This window comes from Mytilus trossulus, chromosome 3 (genome assembly GCF_036588685.1).
Source record: "Mytilus trossulus isolate FHL-02 chromosome 3, PNRI_Mtr1.1.1.hap1, whole genome shotgun sequence".
Taxonomy (NCBI): Eukaryota; Metazoa; Mollusca; class Bivalvia; order Mytilida; family Mytilidae; genus Mytilus; species Mytilus trossulus.
This window is the reverse complement of record NC_086375.1, coordinates 27,348,014-27,362,998: the sequence shown is the minus strand read 5'-3', so window position 1 is coordinate 27,362,998 and position 14,985 is coordinate 27,348,014. Positions and strand designations below refer to the sequence as shown.

The 14,985-nt window shown below is 31.1% G+C and overlaps 1 protein-coding gene across 6 annotated transcripts in view; it reads right to left on the bottom strand.

Annotated features, from left to right (window-relative positions):
- Positions 1–14,985, bottom strand: part of LOC134711149 (homeobox protein Meis1-like) — a 66,080-nt gene that overhangs the window by 32,819 nt on the left and 18,276 nt on the right. For 5 of the 6 annotated variants that reach the window (XM_063571592.1, XM_063571595.1, XM_063571594.1 and 2 more), the window contains one exon: positions 1,600–1,729. In XM_063571592.1, coding sequence (XP_063427662.1) covers positions 1,600–1,729 — 130 coding nt within the window. The remainder of the gene's footprint in view (positions 1–1,599; positions 1,730–14,985) is intronic. The other variant, XM_063571596.1, reaches the window with a different exon arrangement.

Below are 14,985 nucleotides of genomic sequence, written 5' to 3'. Positions count from 1 at the left end.
CTTTTCTGGGGGTTAATGACACAATTTCCTTATGTCGATACCAGATTGCAGTTGTATCAGACTAACGGGTCACTTGTTCATAGATTGGATAGATATTACGAAGAAAAGAAAAAAACAACCGGAAGTTGAAACTCAGAAGAAAAACTTTTCATTTCTTTGAAATTGGATTCAAAATTTAGGTTTTTACAATTTTACACTGAAAACTCAAAACAGACCACCTTACCCAACCCATTTATTATTTATATGAAAAAATGATCCATTACCGAAAAAATGGAGATGAAATGTTGTGTGTTTCATTTAAAATCCATTGAGAAAATGAGCAAGTAAGACTTTTAACCCAGAATCTTGGGTGGCAAGATGAAATAGAATGCTATCTTTTTCATGTGGGTACATTTAGTAACATATTATATAACATTACTTAGTGAATGTGCACTATATATTACTTGTAAACATGTGAGGCCGATTCAATTTGATCCACATATAAATTGTTTTGAGAGGAAAAGTGCCTCAGTAATACCTATTTCTAGCACCTGTCTACCAACTAAAAGCAGAATTACTATTACCAACTAGATAAAACTAAAGACGGCTGTCACTGAGAGCGTCTTCAATTCTTTCCACGGCCAATTACTATTTACCAATTAAGTTAATGATTTTTTTCTTATTAACTGAGATTATTAAGATTCTGAATTCCTCCCCATTTCATGGCACTGCAAATGTTTTTAGGAAGTTACGAAAATTAATTTCAATATGACCCACTCAAACAGAGTGCAAAGCTATTTGGATATGATGTTCGATTGAGAATGCTAGGCCATTAGTATGATCTGTCAGAACGAAAAACCTAAACAAAACTCGAGGCTGACTTGGTTTTATTAATTAATTAGACTACCAGAATTGCTTAAAACTGCAAACCATACTTCATTTAACACTGATAATTTTAAAACGTTATCAAAATTAAAATATTGAAGCAGTTAAAACACCTCGGCATGATAGATTTTAAAAAAATATTAATCAAGGTCTCAAATTATGTTCTTGCAGGTTCAAATTAAATTTAATAGATGTAAAAATAAATTCAATGTGTTTTAGTAACATGCTACATAGCATGCCAGATGTTTAACCAATCAAAATCAATAGAAACCAATACACAACCTGTCCTAGACAGCAGACATGTATTTTTGTATGATTTAATTATTTTCTATGACCAAATCAAGAACTGTTCCAAACAAAAATGTACTTTTATGAAAATAGTTGAGAGAAGAGTTCCTGTCCATTCAACAAAAAAAACTTCACGTAGCACATGAAAGTTGCTGAAACCGCATAGTAATCTGTTAATGTCTTCCAAGACCTAAAGAGTCCTTTCAGGAAAAATTGTTAATTTAGGGTTTAAAAGTCCTCATTTATAGTTAACATGGAACAACTGGTACCAGGAAAGAATAAAATACATGACAGACATGCGGAGCTTGATGAGTTGAAGAAGTTATATTATAGAATTTCTGGTAGTCCCGAGTATCCAGACCAAATTTCTAACAATTTGTAGGAGGTAGGAAAACATTTGAAGCCCCATTTAAGGGGAGATAACTTAACTCGTTAAGATGAACTTACCTAACTCACTTGTATTATCTGCAATCTGTGAGGAATTTGTATTGGACTGACTAGTGGTTATGGGCGTGTCACCCGACCGTGAGGACTGGGTATCATCTGTTTGGTTAAACATATTCGTTGAGGGAGGTCGCTGTAACAGAAATAAAAAAATATCTATGAAAATATCAATTAGAAAAATGCATTCAAAATGAAGGTCGTTAATCAATTAAGTTCATGAAGCGTGGTTTTATGTTCATCATATCAGGTTGAAATCCATATTCAATAATTTTTTCTTGATTTCTCTCAGTTATAGCACAGATGAATCACGTAGTTGCTTGAACAAAAAAGATATGCATAAAAAAATAATCAGAAACTATCATATTCTCGTTAAAGTTGATGTAATGATGCAAATTATAATTCTGATAATTTTTTACGTAGACTTTTTCAACCTTGCACATCCAGGCATTTTAGCTGTCATAAATTCTACGACTTATTTGCCTCTAACAGACTTTTATGCTCAATTGTCGGTTATAATGAAATAAAATTGACTATCAATGTTTGTTTAATGTAAATATTTTAAAAAGTCCTATCATTTTATTAAAATGTGTGAGGTGAGCCAGGACTCTAACATTTTAATATGTAGTTTGATTTAAACAGTTTAGGGCCCTCAGGTTTTCACAACCTATTCATGGCCTATTAATAACATCTTATATTAAACTAAAATAAAAATAAAACCAGCACAGCGAAGATAATGAGGGGGGTTGTGCCTGTTAGACCTGGGATCAATGAACAAATTTATACCAACAAGTGTTAAGAATGCATATAAATATAAGGTATTCATGTGTAGTGTGCCGTTGGATGAATAGCCGGATTTGAAGTTTTCTTCTGTCAACAGATTTTGTAAGGGATACTCTTAAATGTTTGTGATTTGCAATTCAAAAAGTCGCTAATGTTTTCAGATTAATTCTTCTTTCTGGTAAAGTACCAAGTCTTCGCTATTGTAACGATAAATTCATTAGCATTTACTCACGGCCAATATTTGCAGACTGTGCATACTTCGTATATACACAATTGTACCTGTGAATTTCACAGTCACAGATAAATTGAAAAATATCTCCCATCAAGAAAAGACGAATAAATAGAAACTTTTTTTTTTAAACGGCAGCTGTGAGATCTTCAAGTATACTAAAAACTCTTACAAATGCCTTCTTCTGGTATAATGACCCCCGAGTTGGATACTTGATGAAATATTCATATTTCATAACATGTGCTCCAAAAATATAAAAATAAAAACTTGATACCAGGTGCAATCATTTGAATTTCTATAGTGTTTTCAATTATCATATTCGTGTAAACCAAAATGGTGTATAAAAACAAGTACCCCTCATTCTATTATACAATAGAGTGTATCATTATTACATAAAGAGTAATGAAACTGCTAAAATTTGTGTTCTTGACCCCTTTTTAATGGGAACATGTGCTATTAGTACTTCCATGTGGTAGCACTAACATTTTCATGGAAAAAATTGATACAGTTTTGTCTATAAAAAAATATTCTATTATCTAAATCATGCTTCTTGGGCATGCTTTAAAATTGACAATGAAATGGTTAGATTGTTTTCAGAGGGCAGACAACTTGTACAAAGAATTGACACTAAGGTGGCAACTAAGGTGGTTTATAATAATAATAATAAACACTTGGGGTGTCTTTTGGTTAGGGGAAAGAAATTCTATTTTTAACTTTCACATGTCTCATAAATAACTTCCATGTGTCTAAAACTTGAGTTCCGTATAATCTCTCGATTTAAATTAGATAAATATTAAAGTACATTTTCAACTGGTCATAATCAAAGGTCTAATAACTTAATCAAAACAAATCTGATTTCCCATTACGTGTTAAAATTCATCTCCTTTGACTTATTGTAGAAACTATAGATGACTTGGGTGTATTGGGTTCGACTTAATTACCTACAATGGTGAAATATGGTCAGAAAACTAACAGACCTTCTCTAACAAATCAGCAACTTTTTGAATGGTGTAAAACATGAATTAACTTTGGGGACATGAATCCTGTCATGTCAACGAGCACTCAGCCCAAATTACCTCGCCATAATGCCAAATTACTCAAACATGAAACTTAATATTTCTGCCTCAATTCTTAACAAGAATTGTTCATTGTAAAAGTGCGGTTCTACATAGAGGAAAATCCTCAACAGACAGGTTTTTATTTTTGTTTAGATATAGATCATTAAACAATAAAATTAGGGTACCGTGTGTATTATTACGGATATCCTCCCAAAAATTCTATCATGGAGAAGATCCTAATTGAAAAATTATGTAAATTAAATCAAGTAAAATTTTTAAATGTTTTTATTTTTTCTGTAACGATTTTTAATTGATTTAAGATTGTCTTATTCTATATTTCTGGTGTTTTACAATCAAAAAGGAAGGCAATCAGATTAAAATTAATTTACAAAGACAAAATCCTGCTGATTTGTTATAAATACTATAAATTAACAGTGGGAGGTCAGACAAAATCTTATCATTTTCTTTAAATTCAAGATTATTTTAAGAGGATCAATACTTATATTCGGTCTAAATGTTAAATTCTTAGTACCTCTCCATTAACTGTGCAGTGAAATGGCAAAAGTTTTTAGATCTATTAAAATTAGAGTTAATACGAACTTTCTTCGTGTCACGAACTAAGAGCTTTTACAATGTATAAAGATAACGGCAAAAATAGAAAATAGCTTCGGAAAATTTAAGAAATGCCGTGTAATCAAACTAAGATGTATAGATTATTCCCGTTACATCCAGTCTGGTTAAACATAAATAATTAAACAAGTTTCTTTACACCCTGGTAATCATATATGTTACTGTTTCTTCAAAATTAATGGTGAAATAAAAACCAGCAAATATTTTTTTTTATTTTCAAATAATGATTTGTTTTTCTTGTGAATCAATAAAGAACCCAATCAACTCTTAGAAGAATTGCTTCTACTCAGGACATGAAGGATATTTCCAGTAATGTCTATTAGTATAAGGTTACATTCATTTTGTTCTTTCCCAAGCTCCTATGGCTGTGGGTCTTATCAGAAGAATTGTGGTACCACAGACCAAATGTATTACTAAACACCTTTGAAAGTCCACAGGTGTATTGTTGTGTGTATGGTGACCTCTGAATGTCATTTTGGTCTTGTTCTGTTGACAAGTTGCTGTCTCAGTTTTGAAAATCATGCATCTCCTTTTTTTTGTACATGTATAAAAGGTTATCACTATACAAATCAAATCTTCAGTTTATCTTTGAATCATCCTCAAGACATCACATAACAATACAGCTTATTATGATGAAGAGCAGCAACTTAAGCACCCTTTTTTAAAAATACTTTATCTTATTTTGTGCATGTACATCACATGAAGGTTGTATTTAGTCTGATCATGTTCATTTTATAACATGGAGTTCACTTGATTCTAGTCATCTTTGGTGTTCTGAGAAAAGCAGAAATGCCAAGAATGTTCATGTAGGTTATCAGTGAACTTGTTAAAGGAGTTTTACTTAGTAATCATCTCTACCATGTTGAAACATTGGAGTTCCTTTGCTCATTGTAACTGTCATGATTTTAACTGATTGATTGATTGATGGCCATTTAATGTCCAGTGACATGTATTACATGCATATTCATGATGATAACATGCTAATGAAATATACATAAACTCTCTAATGAAATATACATAAACTCTGTGTTCTATTTTCATGACAGATAGGTCAGCTATTTCACCCTACACAGAAACATGATTCCGACTCCCACCATACCAGTCAATGTGCTCTTGTTTTCGAATCATTAATGACCATGTGCTTGGGGGACAAAGAATTAATGAAGCAGGAAATACCACTGTTTAAGTTTTGGGGTATCAAACTCCAAAGCGACCTGTCGTTAAATGCTCTTTTGTCATTTACTTAGTCAATTAATTTGCAACCAGAAATATGTCATCTTTTGATAAATTTTTTTTTTTTTATGATAAGTTTCACTCCTTTCACTAAACTGGGACAAACCTCCTAAAAAAAATATTGTGATAAAATTCCCTGAACCAAGTGATTAATATCTTAAAACAGGGGTCTACGACGGCTAGAAACTGTAACAAAATAGCAGTTTCGTCATGGGATTTGCTACATAGTAATTTCATAATTGATTTGTGGAGTCATTGATTTAACCAAGAAAGAAGTCTGAGACTCAACTACTTCATAAACGTGCAGGACAACATCTGAAACTGTGATGCACCGATACATGTATATATCTCACAGTAAAACGGTCTAATTGTAAAGTTCATGGTACATGTACATGTATGATGGATTGAGCAGAGAAATAGACCTTGTAAGAAATGTTCTCACATTGCCTAAGGACATTCTTAGACCTTGTAATGATGGAATCTCCATGACAAATCAAACAAAATTCCTCCAATTAGTACTTAACCTATTCCTGTATTTCCTAGGCTATAAATAGCTTGACGTAAGATTTTTGTCAATTTATGTTTTTTTTTTGTCATCTGTTACTGGTTGATTTTTTGGGTTTTTCTTTACTTGTGTTTTTTTTTAGGTATGTCCACTTGTTCCGCCAATCTTTTTCTTTTGGGATATCTTGTCAAAACAGATTAGTAAAATTTTAACCCAATATCACATGACCTTGATGGAAAACTGACCTTCGAATAATTTCCATATATATACAAGCTCTGGTATGTTTCTGATTGAACAAAGAAATAATACTTTATAATTACTATCTTGTCCTTAACGAACACTTTACGTGGCAGAAGATGTGACTTGCATTTAATCTTCATAGCGTACAATGAATAAACACAGAATTCATGAATACTTAAGCATGAATTCGTACAAAAATATTTGTAGGTAATTTTTAAAGACGTTCTCTAAGGTGTTTGTTGGTAGATCGAGTTAAGATATGTGTCTACATACTTGATTTTAACTAATCGATTAATAAGAAGGTAAATCTTTACCCATCAAAAATACTATCGGGAAACGATCTTGATCTTTCATACAGCTATTATTTTATACGCCAGATATAAATCCCATTTTGAAAAAGAGGATCATTTAAAACTTGAAGAATATTCATGTTTATTGTGATCTATCGTCACGATAATTTGACAATATTTGATCTGATTATCAGGCGATTTTCTGATAATCAGAGAACTGGGACAGGTTGATTGTCGAGGTGTACAACTATCTCATGTCCAACTCTAAACGATCAGGCGATAATGTAAGTTCTTGTCAACGTATCTAATTTGGCAATAATACAACTATGGGGAAAGATCTTTAACTATCTTCTATTAAATACTTAATTGATCTTAATCTAACCATATTTGCTGATTAAGAGGAACAAAAACAATCCAACATAAGAATTCATTCAGTCATAATAATATACAAGCCCCATGCACACTGTGCCAATTAAACAAACTGATCTAATTTATAATTCAACGTTTAATAATTAGAGTATGCCTAATTTTTATACTGTCCGAAAAACTGATATACTATTTATACTTATCATTGCTCGCTGACGAGGCTAATATTGCTTAGTTTCAAACTGAATGCCCCTAACCTTAAACAAAAGTTGTCAACCTTCAAATTTTACAACTGAACAAGATCCCTAATTTGCTGATTAGTAAACTTTCCCAAACATTCTTCAAGCAAACTTACTCCCCCAATTTCAATAACTATATTTTGTCTATTCGTCTAAACCACAAGCAACTTAAAACATAATCCAGTATTTAAACCTCGATTTTTTAAAACTGTCAGTACAGAATTCCAAAACTGGTGAGCACATTCATCTAAGCAAACAACCGCATACTATCATATACATCTAAGCAAACTAACTCCCCCAGTTTAAAAAAGTTTTCTTCATAAGTCAAAACGAACTTTCGTACACCACATCAAAGCAACCTAAAAATATTCTTCAATGTTTCATAGATAGACCAACATGGTAGAAAAGCAGATAAGTATTTAATAGTCATTATGCGATTAAGATTACGATCCTAGTCATAACTACTGGTCCTACGTAGATTTATAGCCATGTGATATTAAAGCCCTGTCGAAGCTGTGGAAGATGGCACTGGAAGAGCTTGTGAATCACAATTATTGACAAACTCTATACCCTGGACAATACATCACACAATATCAATCTGGACGTTTTCCAATATTTAATATAACTGATGTAAAAATGGCATCATATGTATATACAACTAGGCGAAACTGAACTCGATTAATACTCTTAGTGCTATATATTTCAATATAACGATATAGAATAGTTGTTTTTTCCCCTGTACTGTTATTAATGAGATAGTATATCTTAGAAACAAGTTTTTTTAAGATGACAAGGGAATATATAAATTTCATTCACAGAAATTATACCGATATTGCTTGAATAAATATTGACTTTAATTAATAAATTAACCTTTTTTAGTAATTTACAACTCAAGTGTTTATTTTTTTACTATACAATTCATGTACATGTATGTGAACTACATCATAAGTTAAAGATAATGGAAACCCCATTGATTGATTGGTGTTTGCTTAATTTCCAGTGGCAAATATTTCATCCAAAATTTTCAGTTGCAAGTGTTTCATAAATATTAAAAAAACAGATATGACATTACTGAAAAGAAAACAAGTTAAGAAGTTCTTATATCTTAAAATCTGCTATTTCACTGTTCATTCATTCCAAAGTCAATATTGTACTGAGCAGAAATGTTGGAATGTTACTGTATTGAACGGACTGACATTGCCTAAACTCTATCATTAATCTGTTTACATTTGGTGCAATATCTTTCTCATTTTCTATTTCCGTCCAAAATAAACCCCCAAAACAAACAATATGACATTTTATCACTTTTTTTTCATCTCTTCAATAAATGCACAAATCTGTCTGCAATACAGTAGAAATTTTGAATATTGACCACTCGAAACCCCTTATTGGGCCTTGATAAAGCAGGAGAATGGCTATCTAAAGTTTTGAATTTTGACCACTTCAAACCCTAATTGAGCCTCGATAAGCAGGAGAATGGCTATCTAAAGTTTGAATTTTGACCACTCAAATCCCTTATTGAGCCTGGATGAAGTAGGAGAATGGCTATCTAAAGTTTTGAATTTTGACCACATCAACCCCTTATTGTGCCTCAATGAAGCAGGAGAATGGCTATCTAAAGTGCAGACAGTAAAAGGCTGAGAGACCTCAGCTCTCTCAGATAACATTTGATCAGCCTATGTTTGATATAATTATGCTACATAAGTGGTTTTATATCGCATAATTTCATCAAAAAAGAATTCAATTTTAGCTAATGTCCTAGCAATGCCTCCATTTCTATATAGTTTATCCATTTGCGATAACAGTTCACTTGCAAAGAACTAACATTCAAGAGTAAAATGTTTCTATACAATTAATGCAAATATACCAAAATGGAAAATTGAATTTATCTCCGATTCAATCTAAATATTGAAATTGTCAATCTCTCGAAAAGCCTTTGCTTTCATATTCTAATACAATATCTATGAAAAGCGATATCTTTGAATGTTTGGGAAACAACTAATTCAAAACATCCAGAAAACCCAATATGTCACATTGTGACTCGACTCTCCTATTATATTTAAAAAAATCAACGTTATCCAACTACCGAAAATCAATATGTTGTCCAGATTACACAACACTCGACTGCAAATGCTCCGAATTCATAATGGTCGATGGCAAGGAGTCTAACTCTAAATTAACTTGACCTCCGTTAGAACAACTGATCCGCAGCAATAATAACATTTTCATTAAAGCATACAAACAATAAGACGATAGAAATCTGAGGGCAAAATAATAATTGTGTTTGTAATGCGGAACTTTCCTCTCCGTCTTATCAGAAAAACATGATGGATGGGTCCGGTAAAAATTGCAAATACCAAGCTAAATCAGTTTGGCATTTCTATATCGAATATATGAAACATAAAATTAGGTTATGGTCATTAAATTTATGGACATTATATCACAATAACATTTTTTCATGTTGTGAATAAGAATTCGTGTCAGCTTTTAAAAATCATTGCTTTTTTAACAAATTTTATCAATTTGTTCAATTTTTTTGACATTTTTAGAGCATTAAATGGCCTTGTTAACATAACAAAGACCGACCACCCAATCTATTTGTAGTCAAAGAATGAAAAGTGACCAAGGCTTTAACCCTTAATCCAAGTAACATCTGGGACACATTGTATTAAAGAGATTTTAAAAAAGAAAACATCTTCGTCTATTGTAAGAAAAACTAACAAAACAAGGAGCGATTTTGTATCCTCTGACTATTATATTCCGGGAGAAGTTTATAGCGGCTATACACACCAGCTGCCGAACTCATAATCAAACACATCTGTACAGTGTTTTTTTTGCAAGATCATTGTATACATAATTATCATCCTTTTTCAGTTTTAAGTTTTGTTTCATACCTGCATTAGACACTTAAAAGAATTATTCGTAAAATCCACAAACAATAAAAAGTGTGCATTAAATGTTATAATTCTAGTTAAATGTTTTGAGGAGAAGCAGTTTCGGTTTATTGACAGTGAATAGCTGATATTCACCACAAGGCAAATGAAATTAACGTGGTGTAAGGTTTACTACCTAGGTTTATTGCCCCTGCTATTTTATGTTTCACTTCTTTTTTTAGTTAACAATCCTATGTCAGATACTTATTTCCCCATCTGTATTATATGTCTTCACATAAAAGTGCCAAGTTGGCAATGCATGTATTAAGATCTGTGGTTAATACACATAACTTTTAATTTTACTACTAGAGCCTCTATAACATGTAAACTTGGTACTTAAAGCTACAATTAACTTGCCTGTGAATGTGTCATTTTTATTTAACAATTATTATTATAGCTTTTAGAGGCTTATGTAAATTGAAAACGTTAATCGGTAAGACCTGTCTTAACCTAAAACGGACATTTAAATAGAATGTCTTCTCTTTAGGCTCAAAGGTCAAACTTAAAGATCCTAAAAAAACTTGGTAACTCTTTTTTCATCTTGAGTCAGTTATTACTCTCAAATGTTTAAAGTGGTGATATTCTCAAAACTTTCTCTATGATTCATGTTTTCGTGTTTACAAATTGACTTGTGTGGTTTTACACCATAGCTTTGCCATTATATATACCAATGTGAAAGACGATACTACACAAAAATATACCCAGTCAATGGCTAGAGGCATTCTAAATACCACTGAAATTTATGTTTATATCCATCAAAATTATACCATTGACAAATTGTGGATAAAAATCCATACAAATTTGTATGACAGCTTTGATTTAGTATTAGAAAAGTAAACAAAAGTACTTGTCCACAAAAATAAACTTATTTGTGTCTGTAAAATATTATGCCACTTATATCATTAAAAAAAAATATGGTTTTTAACAATGATTAGATTTATTCTTTACTTCATGATACATATATAACAGAGTCATTATAATAATGATATACAAAATTTTACAACATAACAAAATCCTAAAATATTCTGACCAAACCAAGTCTTCATCTCAATTTCAGAAGTTTAAAAAAATATTATTTTGTTGGATTGCTGTCTAACAGATTGTTACATTCATATTTCCTTGCATTCATATAGTAAAATAAATAAGATTTGAAAATAAAAACAAAAAAAAAGTTTTCAATTTACCCGATTCATGCTTTCAATTTGGGTTCGACCGAAATTTTCAAGGATCAAAACTTGGTTTGGTCTATTCAATATGGCACAATGTTAAATGTCTGATTACACAGACTTTAGTCCAAATACACCCAGTTTGCTTAGAGATTTCATAATTCTACAATGCAATGATCAGACAATTAAAATGTATGGCACATGTAAAGTAAGCATTAAAATTATTCTTAACTATGGATTTCAATTTATTTTATAGCACTTTAGGTCTAAATGGAATTCTCTCCCCTTTAGAAAAAATATAAATATCAGCAAAGAAAAAAAAAAGTTTTTACTTCATAAATTTTCATAATTTTATCATTATCAATGATTCATTGGTCGATTAATGAAAATAAGTGAATATGTTCTTGGATTGTTGTGTCCTTAAAACTTATCTAAGCTACAAACATTTTTTTTAAATATAGGGAATTATCATAAAATAATCATAATTCTCCCTACTTTACTTATCTATTACCTCTCAAATTTTGAAAAGCTTAACAAAATTATTTAAAACTGAATGAATCAATTAATATAATAAATGAGAAAATGAAATATTCATATGACGTTTAAATAACTGGTCCACACGAATCTGATCATTGATAACAAGAACTTTGAAAGTTCTGACATAAAATACAATCATCTGATGAGGCAAGACAAAATAAAATATATATTTACATGTAATAAACAAATACCGCCAGTACTTGTACTACATGGAGGGAATGTACCGCAACAGTTTCTCGTCAACTTGGTCCTAGGCCACAAGATAAAATGTTTGTGAGTACTGGCTTCTCATGAAAAACTCTAAATGCCACAGCAGAAGTCTTAAAAGTGAACCAGTTAGCTTGAACTGGCTTTTCATTTTCCATTTTTAGATACCAGGATATTTAGAATTTAAAATGTGGACAGTCATTTGTACAATAATTTATCTGCCATTATATCAAAATGTTAAACTTGTCATACCAAAATTTGAAATTTTCCAAAACAAAATATTGAATGTGTCTTTGTCTTTCTGAAATATCAAATTTGCCAAAACGAAAAAAGCATAAAATTTGCCATATACCAGAAACATTTTTTCTTGGGCTGACTAACATTTATATAAATAGCACCTATAACCAAAAGCATTTTCATGCAAAACCTACATATAGATATTGTAACTAACAAAACTTATTTAATAAAATTAAGACATACAAATAAGAAAACACGCACATAAGAAAATTATAAATTTTTTTTAATTTTGTTCACGGAATATTTGATCAATTTTCATTACTAAAAGATTCAAATGACTAGAAAGGAAGCAAAAAATTTCAGATTGAGAAATCAAATTTCATTTATTTATCACGGAAACTTCACCCTTAAAGTTACACGAAAAATAGATTTCTATACCTGGGCCATTAAACCAATGGTGTTACGAAAATAACCCTTACCTTTATTGATAATATTTATAAGGATAAATGAACTCTTTACAAATAAAAATAATGCATAACTGCAATATTTCCATGTGACAATCGGCAACAATCAATTGCAGACCAAGGGCTGCAATAACTCGACTTGATGTCAGATTCTATACATGAAGACTATCGTCTTGGCAAGATAATAGGAAATCTAGGTGATAAATTGAAACAATCTTCTTCGACTAGTTTCTATATTAAATTTGGATCTCATCTAACCGAAGGTGTGTGCCTCATGTTAATTTAATAAAAGATAAACAGGCTCGGTTTGAAAACAAAATTGTTCCAGTAATTAAAATTAATCTATATTAATGATAGTCGTTGCGTCAAATGACATAATAGCGAAATGTGGCGCAGACTTAAATTAGGAAAAAAATACAATTTTACGGATTAAATTTGAAAAAAAAAAAATCTTTTTTCAACATCATAAAAAAAAACATCATGTAAATTAATGTTCAATTCATTAACATTTCACAGAACAACGAAATAATGAGATTCTGTCAATTTAAAGTCCACCAAGAGTTGTCTTCTCCTTAACTGGTGTCTGTATCACAGGGTCCAGCATCCTCTACTGCGTATTGTGTAGACTAGGCACCATAGTAAACTTGCATAAGTCTGGATAGTCCCCCTTCCTGGACTGTTCTGTTATGCACGGCATCCCCATGAGTTAGACATCGAGGAAAACATTTGGCCCTGTCAACAGAGAAAACCAGAGCAGGGATGAGATTACGCTAACAAAAGTTTGTAAATTTGTCGTTTTTTGACAACTTGATATACTTTTACAAAAAAATTTAATTATAAAAAGCCAAATTGAAAAAAAAACAAAAAACAATTCTATTGACTGTATAAATATAACGTATATATAGACGCGGTATGGACAAAAAAAAAGCCATATATATGATAAAAGCTAAGGGAACTTGAAGCGGAAAACATATATATATAAAATTCCTGCTTTGGTTTTCTCTCGGAATTCCTTTCTAGGGAACCAATAAATGCAAATCTACGGTACACAAGCTTAAGGAGGTTAACACTGCCACCAAAAAAAAACAAAAAATAACACACAACAAAAAGGGTTAATCAAAAGATTTGGTTAATGTTCCTGAAATCACAATACAGTCAAGAAAATTGTATTTTTAGAAACAAAATTATTATGACAAATCTAACCTCGCTTTCCCGTTGCATTCCTATGTAAATAAACATAGTATGTCAGTGAGGATGAGCGAGATAACAGAAACACTGTACTTTATATAACATTCAACTTAATATTACAAAAAATTTACAAGTCAGTATTTTTCTACTGATAACAATACAAAAAAAATTAAGTGGCATAATTTCTTCTTGATAAAAAAAACCGTACAAAGTATTTATGTGGCATATCATTTTACAGACAAAAATAAAAACAGTATGTATATGTTAAAAACTTGACCCAATTTTGTGTTTAACAACATACTTTTGCACAGCAAAAAATAAAACAACAGTTGTATTAAAAACTTGACTTAATTTCCTGTTGTAAGAAATGGCAAACTGGTGGCATTTCCTTCCCTCGAAAAAATGTATGAAATTAAAATTGAATAACAGAATCTTTTATTTAAAGGTCTTTATGTTTTAGATTCAAGTTCCAATAGCTTATGTCATATATTCGTATTGTCACTTTCTAATACACTACAATAGTATTCAAGTGGCTAACATCCGTACACTACTTCAGAGCTGAAGAAATTATTTCCTATATTCACAAGTACTTTTAATTTCATTTTCTGAGTACATCTATAGTAATACCGCAACTTCTTGGTAATTTTGATATTTTTTCGTTCGTCAAATCCTTCTAATCCATTTAACTCTTTACAAAAGAGATGGAGGATTTCAAAATAAACATTATGCTGCCAAAAAATTGAGCAGTCCTATAAACTTGGTTAAGTTGCTAAAGTCTTGTGCAAATGAAACTTTTTCTGTGATATCGATTGGTGTATTTCCACGGTCTTTTGAAGTTTTGTAGGTGGTTAAATCACTACTTCACACACAAGTCTTAAAATTTTACCGTAAAGTAGTATGCCTAGAGTGAAACAACCCACAGAACAATGTCATACCCGAAATTACACAGAAAAGATGACCTTTGTGGCCCTTATTCTGGTTGTAGGGGGTAAAAATAGGAATAAAATCTGCATATTAGCTTTAATGTTTAATCTTAGTTTAATCCCACACAAATAAGGGCAACCTCGATCAGGATGTGATGACAGTG